This window comes from Passer domesticus, chromosome 29, assembly GCF_036417665.1.
Source record: "Passer domesticus isolate bPasDom1 chromosome 29, bPasDom1.hap1, whole genome shotgun sequence".
Classification (NCBI taxonomy): Eukaryota; Metazoa; Chordata; class Aves; order Passeriformes; family Passeridae; genus Passer; species Passer domesticus.
This window is the reverse complement of record NC_087502.1, coordinates 5,113,440-5,140,986: the sequence shown is the minus strand read 5'-3', so window position 1 is coordinate 5,140,986 and position 27,547 is coordinate 5,113,440. Positions and strand designations below refer to the sequence as shown.

Below are 27,547 nucleotides of genomic sequence, written 5' to 3'. Positions count from 1 at the left end.
GGGAAAAATTATGGGAAAATAAAGGGAAAATATTAGGGAAATAAAGGGAAAATATTGGGGAAAAATTGGGAAAAAATTGGGAATATTGGGAAAATATGGGAAATAATGGGGAAAATAATTATTGGGGAAAATAATGGGAAAATATTAAGGAAATAAAGGGAAAATATGGGAAAAATGATGGGAAAATAATGGGAGAAATATGGTGGAAATATGGGGAAATAAAGGGGCAATATTATGGAAATATTAGGAAAATAAAGGGGAAATATTGGAAATATTGGGAAAAAAAATTGGAATATTGAGAATATATGGGAAATAATGGGGGAAATGTGGGAAATAAAGGGGAAAATATTAGGGAAAATAATGGGAAAAAATGGGAAAAATTATGGGAAAATAAAGGGAAAATATTAGGGAAATAAAGGGGAAAAACTGGGGAAAAATTGGGGAAAAATTGGGAAAAAATTGGGAATATTGGGAAAATATGGGAAATAATGGGGAAATAATTATTGGGGAATATAATGGGAAAATATTAAGGAAATAAAGGGAAAATATGGGAAAAATGATGGGAAAATAATGGGAGAAATATGGTGGAAATATGGGAAATAAAGGGAAAATATTAGGAAATATTAGGAAAATAAAGGGGAAATATTGGAAATATTGGGAAAAAATGGGAATATTGAGAATATATGGGAAATAATGGGGGAAATAATTATTGGGGAAAATAATGGGAAAATATTAAGGAAATAAAGGGAAAATATGGGAAAAATTATGGGAAAATAATGGGAGAAATATGGTGGAAATATGGGAAATAAAGGGGAAATATTGGGAAAATAAAGGGGAAATATTGGAAATATTGGGGAAAAATTGGTAATATTGGGAATATATGGGAAATAATGGGGGAAATGTGGGAAATAAAGGGAAAATATTTGGGAAATAAAGGGGAAATATTGGAAATATTGGGAATATTGGGGAAATATGGGAAATAATGGGGGAAATATGGGAAATAAAGGGAAAAATGGGAAAATACTGGGAAAATAAAGGGAAAATATTAGGGAAATAAGGGAAAAAATGGGAAAATACGGGAAAATATGGGAAAAAAAGGGAAAAAAGGGAAATGCGGATTTTTGGGGCGAATTGAGTTCCCCACCTTGTCGCGGTTGCCGTTGTGGTTGCGGGAGTAGGGGTAGAAGGCGCCGAGCTCCATCCAGCGGGCGCAGAGCTCGTACGAGGGGCTCCCCGAAAAACCCGCATATGTCGGCCCCGGTCTGCCCCAAAAACATCCAAAATCCCATAAAACCGAGCCCAAAATCCCATAAAAACTCAGCCCAAAAATCCCATAAAACCGAGCCCAAAATCCCCCAAAACCAAGCCAAAAATCCCATCAAAACGAGCCCAAAAATCCCATAAAACCAAGCCCCAAATCCCATCAAAATGAGCCAAAATCCCATAAATCCCAGCCCAAAATTCCAGCATAACGAGCCCAAAATCCAAAAAAAGAGCCCAAAAATGGCGATTTCCCAGAAAACCACAAATGTCGGCTACAAAAACATCCAAAATTCCATAAAGCCCAGCCCAAAATCCCCCAAAACACGAGTCCCAAATCCCATAAAAAGGAGCCCAGGAAATCCCCTAAAAAAACCTAACTCAGCCCCAAATCCCATCAAAATGAGCCCCAAATCCCCAAAAAGCTCAGCCCAAAAACCCATCAAAACGAGCCCAAAATTGGTGATTTCCCCAAAACCCCCGCAAATGTCAGCCCCAAATCCATCCAAAATCCCCCGAAAACCGAGCTCCAAATCTCCCAAAACCCAGCCCCAAAATCCCCACAAAAAACCCAGCCCCAAATCCATAAAAACTCAGCCCAAAAATCCCATCAAAACGAGGCCAAAATTGGGGATTTCCCGAAAAACCCGCAGGATGTCCGCCCCGGTCTGCCCCAAAACCAGAAAATCCCATAATAAATGAGCCCCAAATTGGGGATTTCCTGAAAAACCCGCAGATGTCCGCCCGCGGTCTGCCCCAAAAACATCCAAAATCCCATCAAAATGGGCCCCAAATCCCATCAAACCCAGCCTAAAATCCCATAAAAAGTCAGCCCAAAAATCTCATAAAATGCAGCCTAAAATCCCATAAAAACTCAGCCCAAAAATCCCACCAAAACGAGCCCAAAAATCCTATAAAACCAAGCCCCAAATCCCATCAAAATGAGCCCCAAAATCCCATCATAACGAGCCCAAAATCCAAAAAAAGAGCCCAAAAATGGCCATTTTCCAAAAACCCCACAAATATCAGCTCCAAAAACATCCAAAACCCCATAAACCTCAGCCCAAAATCCCATCAAAACAAGCCCAAAATCCCCAAAACACGAGTCCCAAATCCCATAAAAGGAGCCCAAAAATCCACTAAAACCCAGCCCCAAATCCCATTAAAATGAGCTCCAAAATCCCATAAAAATGAGCCCCAAATCCCATAAATCTCAGCCCAAAACCCATCAAAACGAGCCCAAAATTGGTGATTTCCCCAAAACCCGCAAATGTCAGCCCCAAATCCATCCAAAATCCCCTAAAACCCAGCCCCAAATCCCATAAAACCCAGCCCCAAAAATCCCATAAAACCAAGCTCCAAAAATCCCATAAAACCAAGCTCCAAATCCCCCAAAAACCAACCCCAAAATCCCCCCAAAAAAACCATCCCAATCCCATAAAAACAACCCCAAAATCCCATAAAACCCAGCCCCAAATCCCATAAAACCCTGCCCCCAAAAAACCGCCAAAACCCATCCCAACAATCCCAAAAAAAAGAGCCCCAAATCCCACAGAAACGAGCGCAAAATCCCATAAACCCGAGCCCCCAAATCGCCTAAAACCCAGCCCCAAATCCCATAGAAACGACCCCAAAATCCCATAAAACCCAGCCCCAAATCCCATAGAAACAAGCCCCAAAATCCCATAAAACCCAGCCCCAAATCCAAAGAAACAACCCCAAGATCCCCTAAAACCGAGCAGAACAATCCCAAAAAAAGAGCTCCAAATCCCATAGAAACAATAACAAAATGATCCCAAAATCCCATAAAACCGAGCTCCAAATCCCCCAAAACCCAGCCCCAAAATCCCCCAAAAAACCCCCCAGCCCAAATTCCATAAACCCCAGCTTCAAAATCCCATAAAACCCAGCCCCACATTCCATAAAAATGACCCCAAAATCCCATAAAACTCAGCCCCAAAATCCCCAAAAAAGAGCCCCAAATCCATAGAAACGACCCCAAAATCCCACAAAAATGAGCTCATAATCCCATAAAACCCAGCCCAAATTCCCAGAAAAAGGACCCCAAAATCCCCTAAAACCCAGCCCCAAAATCCCCCCAAAAATGACCCCAAAACCCCATAAAGCTGAGCTCCAAATCCCATAAAACCCAGTCCAAAATCCCATAAAACCCAGTCCCAAAATCCCATAGAAACAACCCCAAAAATCCCCCTAAAACCGAGTTCCAATTCCCCTAAAACCCAGCCCCAAATCCTATAAAATCGACCCCAAAATCCCATAAAAGCGACCCCAAAATAGCCCAAATTCCATAAAAAGGACCCCAAAATCCCCTAAAAAACCCAGCCCAAAATCCCCCAAAAATGATCCCCAAATCGCATAAAAATGACCCCAAAATCCCTTAAAACCCAGCCCCAAATCCCATAGAAATGACCCCAAAATCCCCCAAAACCCAGCCCCAAAATCCCCCCAAAAATGACCCCAAAATCCCATAAAACCGAGCTCCAAATCCCATAAAACCCAGCCCCAAATCCCCTAAAAACGACCCCAAAATCCTATAAAAACAACCCCAAAATCCCCAAACAAGCCCCAAATCTCCCAAAACCGAGCTCCATAATCCCATAAAAATGACCCCAAAATCCCATAGAAACGACCCCAAAATCCCCCAAACCCGACCCCAAATCCCCCAAACCCGACCCCAAATCCCATAGAAACGACCCCAAAATCCCCTAAAACCCAGCCCCAAATCCCATAGAAACGACCCCAAAATCCCCTAAAACCCAGCCCCAAATCCCATAGAAACGACCCCAAAATCCCCTAAAACCCAGCCCCAAAATCCCATAGAAACGACCCCAAAACCCCAAAATCCCCTAAAACCCAGCCCCAAAATCCCATAAAAGCGACCCCAAAATCCCCTAAAACCCAGCCCCAAAATCCCACAGAAGCGACCCCAAAACCCCAAAATCCCCTAAAACCCAGCCCCAAAAGCGACCCCAAAATCCCATAGAAACGACCCCAAAACCCCAAAATCCCCTAAACCCGATCCCAAACGGGACTCACGTAGGACACCCCGAAGAGGCTGAACTCCAGCATTCCTGCGGGAAATTCACCCAAATCGGCGCCGTTTGGGGCATTTGGGGCACTTTGGGCCGTTTTGGGGAATTTGCAGTTTTTTGGGGTGATTTGGGGGCATTTTGGGTCATTTTTAGGGCTTTTTATTGGGGTGATTTTGGGGCATTTTGGGTCATTTTTTAGGGGTAGTTTTGGGTCATTTTGGGGTAATTTTTAGGGCTTTTTATTGGGGTGATTTTGGGTCATTTTCGGATCTTTTTAGGGCTTTTTATTTGGGGTGATTTTGGGTCATTTTGGGTAATTTTTTGGTCTTTTAAGGTTTTTTATTGGAGGTGATTTTGGGTCATTTTGGGGTCATTTTGGGGTCATTTTCAGGTTTTTTGGGGTGATTTTGGGGCATTTTGGGTCATTTTAGGTCTTTTTATTGGGGTGATTTTGGGACATTTTTGGGGTCATGTTGAGGTCACTTTTTGGGGTAATTTTGGGTCATTTTGGGTCATTTTTGGAGTTTTTGAGCCATTTTGTGTCACTTTGAGGTCATTTTTTAGGGGTAGTTTTGGGTCATTTTTGGTCATTTTTGGGTCATTTTTAGGTCTTTTTATTGGGGTGATTTTGGGCCATATTGGGTCATTTTTGGGTCCATTTTGGGTCATTTTGGGTCATTTTTGGGTCATTTTGAGGTCATTTTTTAGGGGTAGGTTTGGGTCATTTTGAGGTGATTTTGGGACATTTTGAGGTGATTTTGGACATTTTGAGCCATTTTGGGGTCATTTTTAGGGCTTTTTATTGGGGTCATTTTGGGTCAGTTTTGGGTCATTTTGAAGTCTTCTTTTAGGGGTAGTTTTGGGTCATTTTGGGTCATTTTTGGGTCACTTTGAAGTCTTTTTTTGGGGTAGTTTTGGGTCATTTTGGGTCATTTTTGGAGTTTTTGAGTAATTTTGGGTCATTTTCAGGTGATTTTGGGTCATTTTGGGTAATTTTGGGGTAATTTTTAGGGCTTTTAATTGGGGGTAATTTTGGGTAATTTTGGGTCATTTTTGGATCATTTTGAAGTCATTTTTTGGGGTGATTTTGGGGCATTTTGGGTCATTTTGGGGTCTTTTTTAGGGCTTTTTATTGGGGGTCATTTTGGGTCATTTTTAGGGCTTTTTATTGGGGTGATTTTGGGTCATTTTCGGATCTTTTTAGGGCTTTTTATTTGGGGTGATTTTGGGTCATTTTTGGGTCATTTTGGGTCATTTTGGGGTCATTTTTAGGGCTTTTTATTGTGGTGATTTTGGGTCATTTTGGGTCATTTTAGTTCTTTTTATTGGAGGTGATTTTGGGTCATTTTGGGACATTTTGGGTTACTTTGAGGTCATTTTTTGGGGGTAGTTTTGGGTCATTTTGGGTCATTTTTGGGTCTTTTTATTGGGGTGATTTGTGGCATTTTGTGTCATTTTGGGGTCATTTTTAGGGCTTTTTATTTGGGGCGATTTTGGGTCATTTTGGGTCATTTTTGGGTCATTTTGAGGTCATTTTTTAGGGTAGTTTTGAGTCATTTTGTGTCATTTTCGGGTCATTTTTAGGGATTTTTATTTGGGGCAATTTTGGTTCATTTTGGGTCATTTTTGGGTCATTTTGAGGTCATTTTTTAGGGGTAATTTTGGGCCATTTTTGGGTCATTTTTGGGTCATTTTTAGGGCTTTTTATTGGGGTGATTTTGGGCCATTTTGGGTCATTTTGAGGTCATTTTTTGGGGGTCGTTTTGGGCCATTTTGTGTCATTTTTGGGTCACTTTGAAGTCATTTTTTGGGTGCAGTTTTGGGTCATTTTGGGTCATTTTTGGATCGTTTTTGAGCCATTTTGGGTCATTTTGAGGTGTTTTTGGGTCATTTTCAGGAAATTTTCAGGCACTTCTGCGTGGTTTTGGATAATTTTGGGGTAAATTTCAGGTCGTTTTGGGTCATTTTTGAGTCATTTTCGGGTCATTTTGGGTCTTTTTTTTGGGGTCATTTCGGGTCATTTTGGGTGGTCTTAGTTTATTTTGTGTCATTTTTGGGTTGTTTTGGATCATTTTCAGGTCATTTTGAGGTATTTTTGAGTCATTTTCAGGTCTTTTTTGGGTTATTTTGGGGACATTTTCAGGTCATTTTGGGGGATCGTTTTGAGTCTTTTTCGGGTAATTTTGAGTCATTTTCAGGTCATTTTTGGGGTGATTTTTGGGCCATTTTGGGTCTTTTTCAGGTCATTTTTGGAGGATTGCTTTCAGGTTGTTTTGGGTAATTTTTTGTTAATTTTGCGTCAGTTTAATTTTTGCCATTTTCGGGTCATTTTGGGTCATTTTGAGTTAATTTTTAATCATTTTCAGGTCATTTTTGGGTAATTTTGGGTCATTTTCAGGTCATTTTTGGAGGATCATTTTCAGGTTGTTTTGTGTCATTTTCGGTTCATTTTGGGTCATCTTAGTTTAATTTTTGTCATTTTCAGGTCATTTTGGGTTATTTTGAGGTAATCTTCAATCATTTTTAAGTCATTTTCAGGTCTTTTTTTGGGGTCTTTTTGGGTCATCTTGAGGTAATTTTTAGGTCATTTTCAGGTCCTTTTTGGGGGATAATTTTGGTAGTTTTTGGATAATTTTTGGGTAATTTTGAGAAATTTTAGGTCCTTATCAGGTCTTTTTTTTCTGGGTCATTTTGGGGCATTTTCAGGTGGTTTTTGGGGTCATTTCAGAACATTTTTGGGTCACTTTGAGTCATTTTTAAGTAATTTTGTGTCGTTTTGGGGTCATTTTTGGGTTATTTTTTGGGGTTCATTTTGGGTCATGGTTGAGTAATTTTCACGTCTTTTTGGGTCATTTTGGATCATTTTAGGGCCATTTTCGGGTTGTTTTGAGTAGTTTTGGGTAATTTCAGGTTTTCTTGTGGTCATTTTGGGTCATTTTAAGTAATTTTTGAGTAATTTCCAGGTAATTTATGTCATTTTTGGGTCATTTTAATGTAATTTTTGGGGGGTAGTATTCAGGTCATTTTAGGTAATTTTCAGGTAATTTTTCAGGATCATTTTTGGATAATTTTCAAATCATTTTGAGTCATTTTCAGGTGGAAAAAGGAGGTAATTGGAAGAGGATCAAGAAGGAAAATTGGAGTTTTCTCGTATTTTGTTTCAAAAACTGTGATTATGAGGAAGGAAATAAATTCAGATTTTTGGCTGGAAAATATTAATATTAATAAGGAATTTTAGCAAAAAATTGTTTGGAATGATGAAGATTATTATTAATTCAGTATTATTATTGTATTAAATTATATTAAATTATATATATATAAATAAACTAACAAAACCTTAATAATATTATATATAAATATTATAGTCTATATAATTATATGCAGATTAATATAATCATATAAATATATATAAATATATATAAATATACATAATTATAAAATTGTATAGATGTAATTATGAAATGAATATATAAGATTATATATTATTTTTATATAAAGAAAAAATTTAAATATAAAAATAATGTATAGATATATAAATATATTATATATAAATATAAAAATACATTATATATAAGTATATTACTTTTATATATAGAAAAAATGAAAATATATAAATATATAAATATATAAATATATAAATATATAAATATATAAACATAGAAATACAGAAATATAGAAATATATTATATATAAATATATTAATTTTGTATAAAGAAAAAAATTAAATATTTATAATATATAAATAGATAAATATATTATATATAAATATATAAATAAATTATATATATAAATATATTAATTTCATATAAAGAAAATATTATTATATAAAATCATTATACATTATATATTATATATTATATATTATAAAAAATATATAATATATAATTATAATATGTATATATAATTTTATTTATATATATAATAAATATGTATAATAAATAATATAATATACTGCATTAAAATATATAAAATTATATATTATAAGACATTATGTATTATATATTATATATTATAAAATATTACGATTAATATATATTATAAAATAGTATTCATAAATATTAAAATATTGTTACTAACATTATATATTATAAAATATTATAATATATTATTATACATATTTAATTATTATATATATAAAATCTTATTCATAAATATTAAAATATTTTTATTAACATTATATATTATAAAATATTATAATATCATATATATTTAATTATTTTTATATAAAATTATATGGAGAAATAGAGAATTTTTTCCCAAAACCACAGATTTTTAAATTTTTTTAAAAGATTTTTGGGGCAGACCGGGGGTTCTGTCTCTCACCGATGATGGACTTGCCCATCTGGTCCCAGGCGGCCGAGTTGTCGCCCAGCCAGTGCCCGGCCCAGCGCCCGCTGCCCGGGAACGTCGAGCGCGTCACCACCAGGCCGCGCTCGCCCGTCAGGCGCCGCAGGGCCCTGCGCCGTTCCGGGGGGAAAAACGGGATTTTAGTGCAAAAACGGCTCTGGTGGTTGGTGTTAAATAATAATTGTCTGCATCGAGGTCGGTGTTTTGGTGTTGGTTTGGAAATTCCAGTTCCCATTCCCGTTTCCAGTTCCCATTCCCGTTTCCAGTTCCCATTCCCGTTTACAGTTCCCATTCCCGTTTCCAGTTCGCATTCCCATTTCCAGTTCCCATTCCCATTCCTATTCCCATTCCCATTCCCGTTTCCAGTTCCCATTCCCGTCTCCAGTTCCCATTCCCGTTTCCAGTTCCCATTCCCATTTCCAGTTCCCGTTCCCGTTTCCAGTTCGCATTCCCATTTCCAGTTCCCATTCCCATTCCCATTCCCGTTTCCCGTTCCCATTCCCGTCTCCAGTTCCCATTCCCGTTTCCAGTTCCCATTCCCGTTTCTTTTTCCGTTCCCATTCCCATTTCCAGTTCCCATTCCCGTTTCTTTTTCCGTTCCCATTCCCATTTCCAGTTCCCATTCCCGTTTCCAGTTCCCATTTCCGTTTCTTTTTCCGTTCCCATTCCCGTTTCCAGTTCCCATTCCCGTTTCCAGTTCCCATTCCCGTTTCCAGTTCCCATTCCCATCCTCATTCCCATTCCCATTTAATTTTCCCATTCCCATTCCCATCCCCATTCCCTTTTCCATTTTTCCCTTTTCAATTTTTCCATTTTTCCTTTTCCATCCCATTTCCATTCCCCATTCCTGTTTCCATCCCGTTCCCATCCCCTCCCCATTCCCATTTCTGTTTCCATTTCCAAATAACAATACATAATCTAATAATATAGAATATAATAATAATAATATGCTATATAGTAATAATATATCATACAATACAGAATGTAATACTTATCAATAATATATTAATCTGTAATATATTAATAAGAGAAAATATATTGGTATATAATATACCAATCATGTATAACATATTAATAATTTATAATGTAATAATATATAACATAATAATACATCATACAATAATAAAGCAATATATATTATATATATAATAATACATAATATAATATTTACACATATTATAATAATAATACAGAATATAATAAGAATAAATAATATTATACTAATACAGAAAATTATTATAATAATAGCTAATATATTAATAATATCCAATACATTAATATATAATATATATAAAATATAATATATCACATATCATATATCATATAATATATAATATATAATATATAGTCTATAATATATAATATATAATATGAAATATATAATATATAGTATACAATATATAATATATTATAATATGTAATATGTAATATATAATATATAACATATCATGTATGAATATATACTATAATACAAATTAATACTATAAATGAATATTAATACTATAAATGAATATACTATAATACAAACGAATAGAATAATAATATTATATGGTATGATAATAGATAATGTAGTAATAGATAATAAACCATGTATAAATAATAAATAATGTAATATTATATAATATAATTAAAATATATAATGAAAAGTATATAATAATAATATAGTAATATATAATACACCAGATGCCAGGTCTCACTGTAGAAATAACATAATAATAATATTGAGGAGTATAACAATAGATGATATAAGAATACATCATATAATACAAATATTTAATGAAATTCTAATACATAACATTATATTAATATATAACATCATAATAATATATATCATAATAAATAATAGAACAAATAATAGAGTAATATATAATATAATAATTTATAATAAAACACTAATGACTATAGAATATAGAATAAAGAAGATATATTATTAATAATATATTAATATATTATATATATTGATATATTGATATATATAAAATTATATATATATAATTATATATATAAAAATTATATATATATAATTTATATATATATATATAAATTATATATATATATATATATATATATATATACACACATAATTGATATATTGATATATATATTAATAATGTCAAATCTCACCGTAGCGTGGGCTGGGTCGGTGCCCAGCCGCAGAGCTTCTCCGCATCATTGGGGTCATTTCCAAATAATAGTAGTAATGATAGTAATAATAATAATAATAATAATAATAATAATAATAATAATAATATAGAATATATAACATGCCAGGTCTCACCAGAGCGTGGGCTCGGTCTGGGCCCAGCCGTACAGGCTGTGCACGTCGTAGCGGCCATTTCCAAATAACGTTATTATAATACACAATATACAATATACAATATAAAATATAAAATAATATAAAATATTATAAAATATAAAATATTCGGGGTCTCACCTGAGGGTGGGCTCGGTCTGTGCCCAGCCGTACAGGTTGTGCGCGTCTTAGCGGCCATTTCCAAATAACATTATTACAATATACAATATACAATATAAAATACACCATATAAAATATAAAACATTATGAAATATTATAAAATATTATAAAATATTATAAAATATAAAATATTCCGGGTCTCACCACAGCGTGGGCTCGGTCTGGGCCCAGCCGTACAGGTTGTGCGCGTCGTAGCGGCCATTTCCAAATAACGTTATTATAATATACAATATACCATATAAAATACACAATATAAAATATAAAATATTATAAAATATAGAATATTTCGGGTCTCACCAGAGCGTGGGCTCGGTCTGGGCCCAGCCGTAGAGGTTGTGCACGTCGTAGTGGCGCACGGCTCTGCCGTCGGGCAGCCGCTGCTCGGCCTCCATGCAGATGGTTTTGTAACTCAGCCCCTCGGAGCGCCAGCCCAGCTCTGCCCAAAAACGGGAGAAATCCACCCAAAATCCGTCAAAAAAGTACCCCGGAGGGATGAAACATTAATTAAAATAATTTAATTTATTTTTGGTCGCCTTAAACCCCAAATTCGGTCAAAAAGAGAGTCCAGGAGGAATAAAAAATGACCAAAAATTTAATTTATTTTGATGGTTTTTGTACACAAATTTGGTCAAAACCAGCAGCCAGGAGGGATAAAAAATTAATTAAAAATTTTATTTAATTTTTCATGGTCTTGGAACCCAAATTCAATCAAAAACAGGGCCCGGGAGGAATAAAAAATGACCAAAAATTTGATTTATTTTGATGGTCTTTGTACCCAAATTTGGTCAAAACCAGCAGCCAGGAGGGATAAAAATTAATTTAGAAATTTGATTTGTTTTGAGGGTCTTGGAAGTCAAACCCCACCCAAATTCAATCAAAAATGCACCCAGGAGGGATAAAAAATGTAAAAAAAAAATTTGATTTATTTTGATGGTCTTGCAACCCAAATTTGGTCAAAAAGAGAGTCCGGGAAGAATAAAAAATGACCTAAAATTTGATTTATTTTGATGGGTTTTGTACACAAATTTGGTCAAAACCAGCCCAGGAGGGATAAAAAACTAATTAAAATAATTTAATTTATTGTTGAGGTCTTGGAACTCAAATTTGGTCAAAAAGAGAGTCCAGGAGGAATAAAAAATGACCAAAATTTTGATTTATTTTGATGGTTTTTTGTACCCAAATTTGGTCAAAACCAGCAACCAGGAGGGATAAAAATTAATTAAAATAATTTAATTTATTTTTGATGGTCTTGGAACCCAAATTCGGTCAAAAAGAGAGTCCAGGAGGAATAAAAAATGACCTAAAATTTGATTTATTTTGATGGTTTTTGTGCACAAATTTGGTCAAAACCAGCAGCCAGGACGGATAAAAAATTAATTAAAATAATTTAATTTATTTTTGATGGTCTTGGAATCCAAATTTGGTCAAAAAGAGAGTCCGGGAAGAATAAAAAATGACCTAGAATTTGATTTATTTTGATGGGTTTTGTGCACAAATTTGGTCAAAACCAGCCCAGGAGGCATAAAAAATTAATTAAAAATTTTATTTAATTTTTCATGGTCTTGGAACCCAAATTCAATCAAAAACAGCGCCCGGGAGGAATAAAAAATGACCAAAAATTTGATTTATTTTGATGGTCTTTGTACCCAAATTTGGTCAAAAACAGCAGCCAGGAGGCATAAAAATTAATTTAGAAATTTGATTTATTTTGAGGGTCTTGGAAGTCAAACCCCACCCAAATTCAATCAAAAATGCACCCAGGAGGGATAAAAAATGTAAAAAAAAATTTGATTTATTTTGATGGTCTTGCAACCCAAATTTGGTCAAAAAGAGAGTCCGGGAAGAATAAAAAATGACTTAAAATTTGATTTATTTTGATGGGTTTTGTACACAAATTTGGTCAAAACCAGCCCAGGAGGGATAAAAAAACTAATTAAAATAATTTAATTTATTGTTGATGGTCTTGGAACTCAAATTTGGTCAAAACCAGCAGCCAGGAGGGATAAAAATTAATTAAAATAATTTAATTTATTTTTGATGGTCGTGGAACCAAAATTCGGTCAAAAAGAGAGTCCAGGAGGAATAAAAAATGACCAAAATTTTGATTTATTTTGATGGGTTTTGTGCACAAATTTGGTCAAAAACAGCAGCCAGGAGGGATAAAAAATTAATTAAAAAATTTAATTTATTTTTGATGATCTTGGAACCCAAATTTGGTCAGAAACAGTGCCTGGGAGGAATAAAATAAGATTTAAAAATTTGATTTATTTTGATGGTCTTGGTACCCAAATTTGGTCAGAAACAGCCCAGGAGGGATAAAAAACGAATTAAAATAATTTAAATTTTTTTTTTATGGTCTAGGAACCCAAATTCAGATTTTAATTCACATTTTTGCCATTTTTAGTCATATAAATCTGTATTTAATTCCCATTTTTGTTGTTTTTAGTGACCAAAATTCACATTTCATTCCCATTTGTCCTTTTTAGCGACAAAAAATCCATTTTAATTCCCATTTTAATGACAAAAAATCCATTTTAATTCCCATTTTTGTCCTTTTTAGTCACCCAAATCCAGATTTTAATTCACATTTTTCTCATTTTTAGTAACAAAAAATCCATTTTAATTCCCATTTTTAATGACCAAAAATCCATTTTAATTCACTTTTTTGTCATTTTTTAGTAACAAAAAATCCATTTTAATTTTGTCATTTTTGGTCACCCAAATCCAGATTTTAATTGCCATTTTTGCCATTTTTAGTGACAAAAAAATCCATTTGTAATGACAAAAAATCCATTTTAATTCCCATTTGTGCCCCAAACTCCTATTTAATTACCCATAATTAATTGACCCAGATTTAATTCCCACTTTTATCATTTTAAATGACAAAAAATCCATTTTAATTCCCACTTTTGCCATTTTTGTGCCCAAATCCCTATTTAATTACCCATATTTAATTTATACAGATTTAATTCCCATCTTTGTCATTTTTTATAACAAAAATTCCATTTTAATTCCCATTTTAATAACAAAAAATTCATTTAAATTCACTTTTTTGGTCATTTTTGTGACCCAAATCCATATATAATTAATCCAGATTCAATTAACCCAGATTTAATTCCCACTTTTATCATTTTTAGTCACCCAAATTCAGATTTTAATTCACATTTTTGTCATTTTTTGTCACAAAAAATCCATTTAAATTCCGATTTTCGTCATTTTTCTGACCCAAACCCCTATTTAATTACCCAGATTTAATTAATCCAGATTTAATTCCCATTTTTGTCATTTTTTATAACAAAAAATCCATTTCAATTCCCATTTTAATGACAAAAAATCCATTTTTAATGACAAAAAAAATCCATTTTAATTCCCATTTTTTGTGGCAAAAAATCCACTTTAATTCCCATTTTCGCCATTTTAGTGACCCAAACCCCCATTTAATTAATCCATCTTTAATTAACCCAGATTTAATTCCCACTTTTATCATTTTTAACCACCCAAATTCAGTTTTTAATTCACATTTTTCTCATTTTTAGTCACAAAAAATCCATTTTAATTCCCATTTTTAGTCACAAAAAATCCATTTTAATTCCGATTTTCGCCATTTTCGTGCCCCAAACCCCTATTTAATTACCCATAATTAATTGACCGAGATTTAATTCCCATTTTCTCATTTTTAGTCACCCAAATTAAAATTTTAATTCACATTTTTATAATTTTAAATGACAAAAAAATCCATTTTAATTCCAATTTTTGCCATTTTCAGTGACAAAAATTCCATTTAAATTCCCATTTTTGCCATTTTTAATGACCCAAATTCAGATTTTAATTCACATTTTTGTCATTTTTAATGCCAAAAAATCCATTTTCATTCCCATTTTCGCCATTTTTGTGCCCCAAACCCCTATTTAATTAATCCAGATTTAATTAACCCAGATTTAATTCCCATTTTTGCCATTTTTAATGACCCAAATTCAGATTTTAATTCACATTTTCGCCATTTTCAGTGACAAAAAATTCATTTTAATTCCCGTTTTTCCATGTTTAGTGACCCAAATCCAGATTTAATTAATCCAGATTTAATTGACCCAGATTTAATTTCCATTTTTGTCATTTTTAATGACAAAAAATTCATTTAAATTCCCATTTTTAATGACAAAAAAATCCATTTTTAATGACAAAAAAATCCATTTTAATTCCCATTTTTTGTGACAAAAAATCCATTTTAATTCGGATTTTAATGACAAAAATTCCATTTTCATTCCCATTTTTAATGACAAAAAAATCCATTTTAATTTTTTCATTTTTGGTCACCCAAATCCAGATTTTAATTCCCATTTTTGCCATTTTTGGTCACAAAAAATCCATTTAAATTCCCATTTTCGCCATTTTTGTGACCCAAACCCCCATTTAATTAATCCATCTTTAATTAACCCAGAATTAATTCCCATTTTTGTCATTTTTTATAACAAAAAATCCATTTAAATTCCCATTTTTAATGACAAAAAAATCCATTTTTAATGCCAAAAAATCCATTTTAATTCTCATTTTCGCCATTTTTGTGCCCCAAACCCCCATTTAACCCCCCTAATTAATTAACCCAGATTTAACGACCCCGATTCCGTTCCCGTTTTTGTGGTTTTTAGGGAATTTTGTTTTTTCCCGACTCACGGGGCAGGTAGGGCGGGAAGTTGAGGCCGCGCTCGCGGCAGCCGCCGACGGCGCCGTGCACGAAGCTCGACGGCTCGTTCATGTCCTGGCGAGGGAAAATTACCATTAATTGGGGATTTTTAATTAAATTTGGGGCGTTCCGCAAAACTTCTGCTTCAATTTGGGGAATTTCTGTGAAAATTTGGAAATTTTCCTCTTAAATTTGTGTAATTTCCGGGTGAGTTTGGGGAATTTTTACTCGTAAATTATTAAATTTTTTAATTGATTATGAATTTATTATTAAATAAATTTATTATTAAATTTATTATTAAATTTATAAAAATTAAATTTTTACTCTTAAATTATTGAATGTTTAAAATTTATTTTAATTTATTAATTTATTAGTAAATTTTAATTCTTAAATTACTGACTTTTTAAATTTACTAATTTATTATTAAATTTTTACTCTTAAATTATTGATTTAAAAAATTATTATTAATTTATTAATTTATTATTAGATTTTTACTCTTAAATTATTTTTTAAAATTTATTATTAATTTATCAATTTATTATTAAATTATTACTCTTACATTATTGATTAAAAATTATTATTGATTAAAAATTATTATCAATTTATTAATTTATTAATTTATTATTAGAGTTTTACTCTTAAATTATTATTTTTTTAAAAATTATTATTAATTTATTAATCTACTATTAAAATTTTACTCTTAAATTATTAATTTTTAAAATTATTATTAATTTATTATTAAATTTTTACTCTTAAACTATTGAAATTTTTAAATTTATTATTAATTTATTAATTTAATATTAAAATTTTACTCTTAAATTATTATTTAAAAATTTTATTAATTTATTAATCTATTATTAAATTTTTACTATTAAATTATTAAATTTTAAAATTTATTATTAATTTATTATTAAATTTTTACTCTTAAATTATTGACTTTTAAATTTATTATTAATTTATTAATTATTAAATTTTTACTCTTAACTTATTGAATTTTTTTATTTATTATTAATTTATTATTGGATTTTTACTCTAAAATTATTGATTTTAAAAAATTATTATTAATTTATTAATTTATTATTAGATTTTTACTCTTAAATTATTGATTTTTAAAAAAATTATTATTAATTTATTAATTTATTATTTTTTATTAAATTTTTACTCCTAAAATATTGAAATTTTAAATTTATTATTAATTTATTAATTTATTATTAAATTTTAACTCTTGTATTATTTTTATTTTCTGAAAATTTCTCTTTATTTGGGGGAATTTCTCATAAATTTGGGTAAATTTCTCTTTATTTTGGGCAATGTTACTCTTAAAATTTGGAAATTTCTTCTTAAATTGGGCAAATTTCATTTTGGGGGTTTTGTCTTAAATTGGGGGAATTTCTTTTGAAAATTTATTGAAAATTTATTGAAAATTTGGGAAATTTCCTAAAAAAATTGAGAATTTTCCTCTTAAATTGGACAAATTTCTCAAAACTTTGCAGAATTTCTGTAAAACTTGATGAATTTCTCTTTATTTTGGGTAATTTCACTCTTAATTTCAGAGAATTTCCTCGAAAATTTGGGAAATTTCCTTGTAAATTTGGGAAATTTCCTTGTAAATTTGGGAAATTTCTTATTTTTTATAATCTTGCTCTTAAATTGGGGAAATTTCTCGAAAACTGCATGAATTTGAATAAATTTGCATGCATTAATTTGCATGAATTCGTTTTAATTTGGGCCAATTTCTCTTAAATCGGGGATTGATGTTAAATGTGGGCAAATTTCTCTCAAAATTGGGGAATTTCCTCTCAAATTTTTATATTTTTATTTAATTTCCCTTTAATTTTTCATTTAAGAATTCCACATTTTTTTACTCCAGTCCAGGAAGATTTTTAGGGCGGATTTTTGGGATGAAATCCCAAAAAAAGGGAATTTTTTCAGCATTTTTTGGGCCGAAATGCTAAAAAAAGGGGGGGATTTTTTCCACGATTTTTTGGCTAAAATCTCGCCCCAAAAATGGGATTTTTTTCATTATTTTTGGCCTGAAATCCCCCCCAAAAATGGGATTTTTTCCAGAATTTTGGGGGCTTAAATCCCCCCCTAAAAATGTGATTTTTTCTGGGATTTTTGGGCTGAAATCCTAGAAAAAAAGGGAATTTTTTTTGCTAAAATGACAAAAAAAAAGGAGATTTTGGGGCTGAAATCCCAAAAAAAAGAGCAAAAAAAGAGGGATTTTTGGGCAGAAATCCTCCCTAAAAATGTGATTTTTTCCAGGATTTTTGGGCTGAAATCCTCCCAAAAAATGTGATTTTTTTTCATGATTTTTGGGCTGAAATCCCCCCAAAAATGGGATTTTCCCCAGCTTTTTTACGCTGAAATCCTAAAAAAAGATGGAATTTTTTTCAGAATTTTCTGGCTGAAATCCTAGAAAAAAAGGGAATTTTTTTTGCTAAAGTGACAAAAAAAAGGAGATTTTGGGGCTGAAATCCCGAAAAAAAGAGCAAAAAAAGAGGGATTTTTGGGCGGAAATCCAAAAAAAAAAGGGATTTTTAGGCTGAAATCCTCCCAAAAAATGGTAATTTTTTTCAGGATTTTTGGACTGAAATCCCAACAAAAAATGGAAATTTTTTTCCCATGATTTTTGTGCTGAAATCCTTCCAAAAATGGGATTTTTTCCAGGATTTTTGGGCTGAAATCCCCCCCTAAAAAGTGAATTTTTTTCATTATTTTTGGGCTGAAATCCCAAAAAAAGATGTGACTTTTTTTCCATGATTTTTGGGCTGAAATCCCCCAAAATGTGATTTTTTTTCAGGATTTTTGGGCTGAAATCCCCCCCTAAAAAGTGAATTTTTTTTCACTATTTTTGGGCTGAAATCCCAAAAAAAAGAGGGATTTTTGGGTGGGATTTTTGGGCTAAAATCCAAAAAAAAAAAGGGATTTTTGGGCTGAAATGCCCCCCAAAAATGGGATTTTTTCCAGGATTTTTGGCCTGAAATCCCCCCCAAAAATGGGATTTTTTTCTGGGATTTTTGGGCTGAAATCCTCAAAAAAAGAGGGATTTTTGGGTGGGATTTTTGGGCTGAAATCCCTCCCAAAAATGGGATTTTTTTCCATGATTTTTGGGCTGAAATCCCCCCCAGAAATGTGATTTTTTTTCAGGATTTTTGGGCTGAAATCCCCAAAAAAAGAGGGATTTTTGGGTGGGATTTTTGGGTTGAAATCCCCCCTAAAAATGTGATTTTTTAAAATGATTTTTGGGCTGAAATCCCAAAAAAAAGAGGGATTTTTGGGCTGAAATCCTCCAAAAAAAAGTGATTTTTTTTCATGATTTTTGTGCTGAAATCCCCCCCAAAAAGTGAATTTTTTCTGGGATTTTTGGGCTGAAATCCCCCCAACAATGGGATTTTTTCCGGGATTTTTTCCAGGATTTTTGGCCTGAAATCCCCCCCAAAAATGTATTTTTTTTTCATGATTTTTGGGCTGAAATCCCAAAAAAAGAGGGATTTTTGAGCTGAAATCCCCCCTAAAAATGGGATTTTTTTCAGGATTTTTGGACTGAAATCCCAACAAAAAACGGAAATTTTTTCCCAGGATTTTTGGGCTGAAATCCCCAAAAAAGGTGAATTTCCCTCACGATCCAGATGCCGTCGAAGCGGATGCTCTGCGAGGAGTTCCGCGGGTTCTCGTACACCTCGGCGATTTCCCGCGCCCACCAAGCCCGCGTCGAGTTCCGGAAGAAATCCGGCATGGCCGTGAAGGCGCGGAACAGCTGGGGGAGAGAAAAGTAATTAATTATGGTAATTAAGTTAATTACGGTAATTAAATTAACAGAAAGTTCATTAAATTGGGGATTTATTGGGTTTGGAATGGGAGCTTAATTGGAATTGCAAAAAATCCGGCATGGCCGCGAAGGCGCGGAACAGCTGGGCAGAAAATCTTAATTAATTATGGTAATTAATTATGGTAATGAAATTAATTATGGCAATTCATTTTGAGAAAGTTCATTAAAATGGGGATTTGTTGGGTTTGGAACGGGAGTTAAATTGGAATTCCAGAAAAAATCCGGCACGGCCGTGAAGGCTGGAGTGGAAAAAGGTAATTAATTATGGTAATTAATTATGGTAATTAAATTTGTTATGGTAATTAAATTAATTATGGTGATTAAATTAAGAGAAAGTTCATTAAAATGGGGATTTGTTGGGTTTGGAATGGGAGTTTAATTGGAATTGCAAAAAATCCGGCATGGCCGCGAAGGCGCGGAACAGCTGGGGGAGAAAAGGTAATTAATTATGGTAATTAATTATGGCAATTAAAATAACAGGAAGTTCATGAAAATGGGGATTTATTGCGTTTGGAATGGGAGTATAATTGGAATTCCAGAAAAAATCCGGCACACCATGAAAGCTGGAGTGGAAAAAGAGAATTAATTCGAGTAATTAATTATGGTAATTAAATTTGTTATGGTAATTAAATTAATTATGGTGATTAAATTAAGAGAAAGTTCATTAAAATGGGGATTTGTGGGGTTTGGAATGGGAGTTTAATTGGAATTGCAAAAAATCCGACATGGCCGCGAAGGCGCGGAACAGCTGGGGGAGAAAAGGTAATTAAATATGGTAATTAATTATGGTAATTAAATTAACAGGAAGTTCATGAAAATGGGGATTTATTGGGTTTGGAATGGGAGTTTAATTGGAATTCCAGAAAAAATCCGGCACACCATGAAAGCTGGAGTGGAAAAAGAGAATTAATTCGAGTAATTAATTATGGTAATTAAATTTGTTATGGTAATTAAATTAATTATGGTGATTAAATTAAGAGAAAGTTCATTAAATTGGGGATTTATTGGGTTTGGAATGGGAGTTTAATTGGAGTTCTGGAAAAAAAAACTTTAAAAAAGTGAAATTAAATTTTTCTTTAAATTAAAATTAGGTTAAAAATTAAAAATAAAAGTTAAAATTAAAATTGAATTCTTGAATAACTTTAAAAAAATTGAAATTAAATTTTACTTTTACAATAATTTAATTTTAAAATTAAATTATTTTTTTAATTTAATTTTTTAATTTTAAAATTAAATACAATTTTTTTTAATTTTTAAATTTTTAATTTTTTTTTAAATTTATTTTTTTTAATTAAATTTAATTTTTTAATTGGTTTTCTGCAATTTTTTTGTGTTTTCCTGGCCAATCCACCAGACCATTTTTGGATTATTTTTGAATTATTTTGGGACAAAATTGGGGAAATTTCCGATTTTTCAATTTTCCTGCTAAAAAGAAGGAATTTTAAAGGAAAATTAATTTTTAATTAATGAAATTAAATTTAATTTCCACCTCCACTTGGGTGTCCCAGTCCAGGGAATCGTTGACGACGACGTTGGGCAGGTCCGGCCACACCTGGGGAGGAGTAATTAAAATCACTGTGTTAATTAGCTAATTAAATATTCAAATCGGAACGAATAAAATAAATTTTTAAATTAATAAAAATTTTGAAGTTAAAAATTAAAGTCAAAAATATAAAATCGGAATTATATTTATTTAAAAATAAATTTTAAAAAATTAAAAATAAAATTTAATTAATATAATTAAAATAAAATAATTAAGTAATCAAATATTCAAATTGGAATGAATAAAATAAATTTTTAAATTAATAAAAATTTTGAAATTAAAAATTAAAAATATAAAATTGGAATTTTATTTATTTAGAAATAAATTTTTAAAAATGAAAAATAAAATTTAATTAAAATAATCAAAATAAAAAAATTGAGTAATCAAATATTCAAATTGGCTTAAATAAAATTAAAAATAAGTAAAAGGAAGAAAAAATTTAAATTAAAAATTAAAATGAAAAATAAATACAATCAACACTAAATAGAAATACATTTGAAGTAATTAAAAATAAAATTAATTAATATAATCAAAATAAAATAATTAAGTAATAAAATATTTAAATTGGCTTAAATAAAATTAAAAATAAATAAATGGAAGAAAAAATTTAAATTAAAAATTAAAATAAAAAATAAATAAACTCAATATTAAAAAGAAATAAATTTGAAATAATTAAAAAGACATTTAATTTAGAATAATTAAAATAATTGTGGGGATTAAGTAATAAAATATTCAAATTGGATCAACTAAACTTAATTTTTAAAAAGAAAGAAAATTTAAAAAATAAAATTAAAAATTAAAATAAATACAAATAAAAAAGCAAATAAAATCAGAATTAAATAGAATTAATTGTCTAAAACTGACAAATAAATTTAATTAAAAGTAAATACAATAATTAAAAAGATAAAGTAAAAAAAGTAAAAATAGTCAAATTGGCTCAAATAAAGTTAAAAATAAATACAGAGAATAAATAAATAAATTTAAAATTAAAAAGAAATTAAAAATTAATAAAATCAGAATTATATAATATTAAATGTCTAACAATTACAAAGAAATTTAATTACAAATAATTAAAATAATCACAATAATAAAGTAAGAAAATATTCAAATTGGATCAACTAAAAGCAATTTTAATAGGTAAAATTTTTAAAATAAAATAAAATAAAAATAAAAAATAAAATAAAATAAAATAAAATAAAATAAAATAAAATAAAATAAAATAAAATAAAATAAAATAATTAAAATAAAACTAAAATCAAAAGTAAAAACTAAAAATAAAATCAAATCAGAATTTTGGGGGAAATCTTTGGGATTTTGGGGGGAATTTTGGGGGAAATGTTTGGGATTTTGGGGGAATTTTGGGGGAAATGTTTAAGATTTCGGGGAATTTGGGGGGAAATCTTTGGGATTTTGGGGGAGTTTTGGGGAAAATCTTTGGGATTTTGGGGGAGTTTTGGGGAAAATCTTTGGGATTTTGGGGGAGTTTTGGGGAAAATCTTTGGGATTTGGGGGAAATCTTTGGGATTTTGGGGGATATCTTTGGGATTTGGGGGAATTTTGGGGGAAATGTTGGAATTTTGACCTTGGCGAAGACGATGTCGTCGCTGTTGTGCCACTTGATGAAGACGTCGTGCTGCAGCCCGCGCTCGTAGGGCGCGTAGTTCGTCTCGTTAGCCGAGATGGCCGGGTCCTGAGAGACACGTCGTTATTTTAATTAAATATATTAATTACGAATTTTTTCAAGTATTTTTAAAATTAAAGATAGATTTTAAATTTTTTAAAAAAATTTAATTTAATTTAATTTTTTAAATTTAAATGTAAATGTAAATTTAAATGTACATTTAAATTTAAATTTCATTTTATTAATTATGATTTTTTTAATTTTTAATTAAAATTTGACTTTAATATCAGTTCTAGATTTCAATTTCATGTTAATTTCACATTTTAATTTACTTTTCATTTCATGTTAATTTAACTTTAATTGCAATTTATATTTTACATTTTAATTTTAAATTCAATTTTAATTTTAATTTTATTAATTATAATTTGATATTTATTTTTAATGTTTGCTTTAATTTTAACTTTAATATCAATTCTAGATTTCAATTTCATGTTAATTTCACATTTTAATTTTAATTTACTTTTCATTTCATGTTAGTTTAACTTTAATTTCAATTTTTATTTTACATATTAATTTTTATTTTACATATTAATTTTAATTTTGAATTTAATTTTCATTTTATTAATTATAATTTATTTTTATTTTTAATGTTTAATTTTAACTTTAATATAAATTCTAGATTTCAATTTCATGTTCCTTTTTCAATTTTAATTGTAATTTAATTTTAAACTTAAATGCAAATTTAAATTTAATTTTAAGTTTAATTTTCAATTTAATTTTAATTTTCATTTTATTAATTATAACTTTATTTTAAATGTTTAATTTAATTTTAACTTTATTATCAATTCTAGATTTCAATTTCATGTTGATTTAAAATTTTAATTGTAATTTAATTTTGATTTCATGTTAATTTAATTTAATTTTAATTTTAAATTTATGTTTTAATTTTAAATTTAAATGCAATTTTAAATAATTTTAATGTTCAATTTAATTTTAATTTTCATGTTTAATTTAATTTTAATTTTTAATATTTAATATTATGCATTTTAATTTTAATTTTAATTTTAATTTTAATTTTCCATTCTTTTTTGTGCAAATTTAGTTTTTTTCAGCTTAAATTTTCTGTTTAATTTCAATTTCCATTTACGTATGGGAAGCTGAGACAATTTTCAGGCCTTAATTAAGTTCTGATTGTAATTAAAGCATTTCATTAGCTCAACCCCGGCTCCCTTAGCCACACCCCTGCCTTAGCCCCGCCCCTTTCAGTGATGACATCATCACCAGGATCAGGATGAGCCCATTCAGTAATTTAGCCCCGCCCCCTCCTCCTTAGCCCCGCCCCTTTCAGTGATGACGTCATCGCCAGGATGAGAACAAAGAGCAATGGATTCTTTAGCCCCACCCCCTTTGAAAACCCCGCCCCTTTAGCGATGACGTCATCACCAGGATAATGACAAATCTCATCTTTTGCTTCAGCTCCGCCCCCTCCTCCTTAACCCCGCCCCTTCCAGGATGAGGGCAAAGTGCATCCTGCCCTTTAGCCCCGCCCCTTCCTGCAAGCCCCGCCCCTTTAGCGATGACGTCATCACCGGGATGAGCACAAATCCCATCCCATCATTCCGGATTTGCACTGGAAGATTCCAGAATGGAGGGGGGAGGGGTCTTTGGCTTTAGCCCCGCCCCTCTCTTGGACCACGCCCCTCCCTGCAAGCCCTGCCCTCTTTTGGGTGTGATGTCATCACCAGGAGGAGGGAAAAGCTCATCCTCTGCTGTAGCTCCGCCCCCTCACCGCAAACTTTGCCCCCTTTAGCGATGACGTCATCACCAGGATGAGGACGAATCTCGTATTTTTCCGTAGCCCCGCCCCTTACTTAAGCCCCGCCCCATTAGCGCTGACGTCATCACCAGGATGAGGACGATTCTGGTATTTTGCCGTAGCCCCGCCCCTTCTCCCCAAGCCCCACCCCTCAGGGCTAACATCATCACCAGGACGAGGACGAATCTCGTGTTTTGCCGTAGCCCCGCCCCTCCACACAAGCCCCGCCCCTTTAGCAATGACGTCATCACCAGGATGAGGACGAATCTCGTGTTTTGCCGTAGCCCCGCCCCTCCACACAAGCCCCGCCCCTTTAGCAATGACGTCATCACCAGGATGAGGACGAAGCGCCGGCCCTGGCTGTGGAGGCGGCGCACGAGCTGCGGAAGGTTCTGGAATCGCGGGCTGAGCGTGAAGTCGAGCTGGCGCTCCATGTAGTCGATGTCGGCGTACTGCACGTCCTGCGGGACACGGGAATGGGGGAAATAACCGGGAAAAGGGGAAAAGTAAAAATGGGGAAATTAAAAATGGGGGAAATAACGGGGAAAATGGGAAAAGTAAAAATGGGGAAATTAAAAATGGGGGAAATAACCGGGAAAAGGGGAAAAGTAAAAATGGGGAAATTAAAAATGGGGGAAAAATAATGGGAAAAAAAGGGAAAATTAAAAATGGGGAAAATAATGGGAAAATTAGAAGTGGGAAAAAAGGGAAAATTAAAAATGGGGAAAATAACGGGGAAAATGGGAAAATAAATTCAAAATGGGAAAATAATGGGAAAATTAAATATGGGAAAAATAATGCGAAAAAGTAATGGGGAGAAATAATGGGAAAAAATAATGGGAAAAATAATGGGAAAAATTAAATTAAAAAAGGGGGAAATGGGAAAATTAAAAATGGGAAAATATAGTGGGAAAAAATAAGTTAAAAATGGGAAAAATGGGAAAATTAAAAATGGTGAAAATCATGGGAAAAATAACGGGAAAAATAACAGGAAAAATAATGGGAAAAAATAATGGGAAAAAATAAATTAAAAATGGGAAAATAATGGGGAAAATAAATTAAAAATGGGGAAATAACGGGGAAAATGGGAAAAGTAAAAATGGGGAAATTAAAAATGGGAAAAAATAATGGGAAAAAAAGGGAAAATTAAAAATGGGGAAAATAATGGGAAAAATTAAATTAAAAATGGGAAAAATGGAGAAATTAAAAATGGGAAAAATAAATTAAAAATAAATTAAAAATAAATTAAAATAAATTAAAAATTAGAAAAATTGGGAAAATTAAAAATGTGGAAAATAACAGAGAAAATGGGAAAGTTAAAAATGGGGAAATTAATGGGGAAAATAATGGGAAAATTAAAAATGGGAAAAAAATAATGGGAAAAAAAGGAAAATTAAAAATGGGAAAAAATAAATTAAAAATGGGAAAAATGGGAAAATTAAAAATTGGGAAAATAATGGGGGAAAATGAAAATGGGAAAAAAGGGAAAATTAAAAATGGGGAAAATAACAGGGAAAATGGGAGAATTAAAAATGGGGAAAATGGGAAAATTAGAAATGGGGAAGATAATGGGGAAATTATAAATGGGGAAAATAATGGGGAAAATGGGAAAATTAAAAATGGGGGAAATGGGGAAATTAGAAATGGAGAAAATAACGGGGAAAATGGGAAAAGTAAAAATGGGGAAAATAATGGGGAAATTATAAATGGGGAAAATAATGGGGAAAAATAAATTTAATATGGGAAAAATAATGGGAAAAATAAATTAAAAATGGGAAAATAATGGGGAAATAATATAAAAAATAAAAATGGGAAAAAAGGGAAAATTATAAATGGGAAAAATAATGGGGAAAATAATAGGGAAAATGGAGAAATTAAAAATGCAGAAAATAAGGGGGAAAAATTAATTAAAAATGGGGAATATACCGGGGAAAATGGAAAAATTAAAAATGGGGAAAATGGGAAAATTAGAAATGGGGGAAATAACGGGGAAAATGGGAAAAGTACAAATGGGGAAAATAACGGGGAAAATGGGGAAATTAAAAATAGGAAGAATAATGGGGAAAGATAATGGGAAAATTAGAAATGGGGAAAATTAAAAAGGGGAAAAATAATGGTGAAAATAATAGGAAAAATTGGGAAATTAAAAATGGGGAAAATAATGGGGGAGAATAATTTCAAAATGGGAAAAAGGGAAAATTAAAACGGGAAAATAATGGGGAAAAATAAATTAAAAATGGGAAAAAGGGGAAATTAAAAATGGGGAAAATAATGGGGAAAAATAAAATTGGGAAAAAGGGAAAATTAGAAATGGGGAAAATAATGGGAAAAAATAAATTAAAAATGGGAAAATAATGGGGAAAAATAAATTAAAAATGGGGAAAAGGGAAAATTAAAAATGGGGAAAATAATGGGGAAAAATAAATTAAAAATGGGAAAAAGGGAAAATTAAAAATGGGGAAAATAGTGGGGAAAAATAAATGAAAAATGGGAAAATAATGGGGAAAAATAAATTAAAAATGGGAAAAAGGGGAAATGAAAAATGGGGAAAATAATGGGGAAAAATAAAGTAAAAAAGGGAAAATAATGGGGAAAAATAAATTAAAAATGGGAAAATAATGGGGAAAAATAAATATAAAAAGGGAAAATAATGGGGAAAAATAAATTAAAAATGGGAAAAAGGGAAAATTAAAAATGGGGAAAATAATGGGGAAAAATAAATTAAAAATGGGAAAAAGGGAAAATTAAAAATGGGAAAAAGGGAAAATTAAAAATGGGGAAAATAATGGGGAAAAATAAATTAAAAATGGGAAAATAATGGGGAAAAATAAATTAAAAATGGGAAAAAGGGAAAATTAAAACGGGAAAAAAATGGGGAAAAATAAATTAAAACGGGAAAATAATGGGGAAAAATAAATTAA

At 31.3% G+C, this 27,547-nt stretch overlaps 1 protein-coding gene across 1 annotated transcript in view; it reads right to left on the bottom strand.

Annotated features, from left to right (window-relative positions):
- LOC135287320 (maltase-glucoamylase-like) overlaps positions 1-27,547 on the bottom strand; it is a 102,286-nt gene that overhangs the window by 28,158 nt on the left and 46,581 nt on the right. Inside the window, 10 exon segments of the mRNA XM_064400662.1 lie at positions 1,145-1,228; positions 1,230-1,262; positions 4,318-4,352; positions 8,637-8,770; positions 11,431-11,569; positions 15,805-15,889; positions 19,440-19,574; positions 21,136-21,198; positions 22,772-22,879; positions 24,959-25,087. Of these exon segments, the coding sequence (XP_064256732.1) occupies positions 1,145-1,228; positions 1,230-1,262; positions 4,318-4,352; positions 8,637-8,770; positions 11,431-11,569; positions 15,805-15,889; positions 19,440-19,574; positions 21,136-21,198; positions 22,772-22,879; positions 24,959-25,087 (945 nt within the window).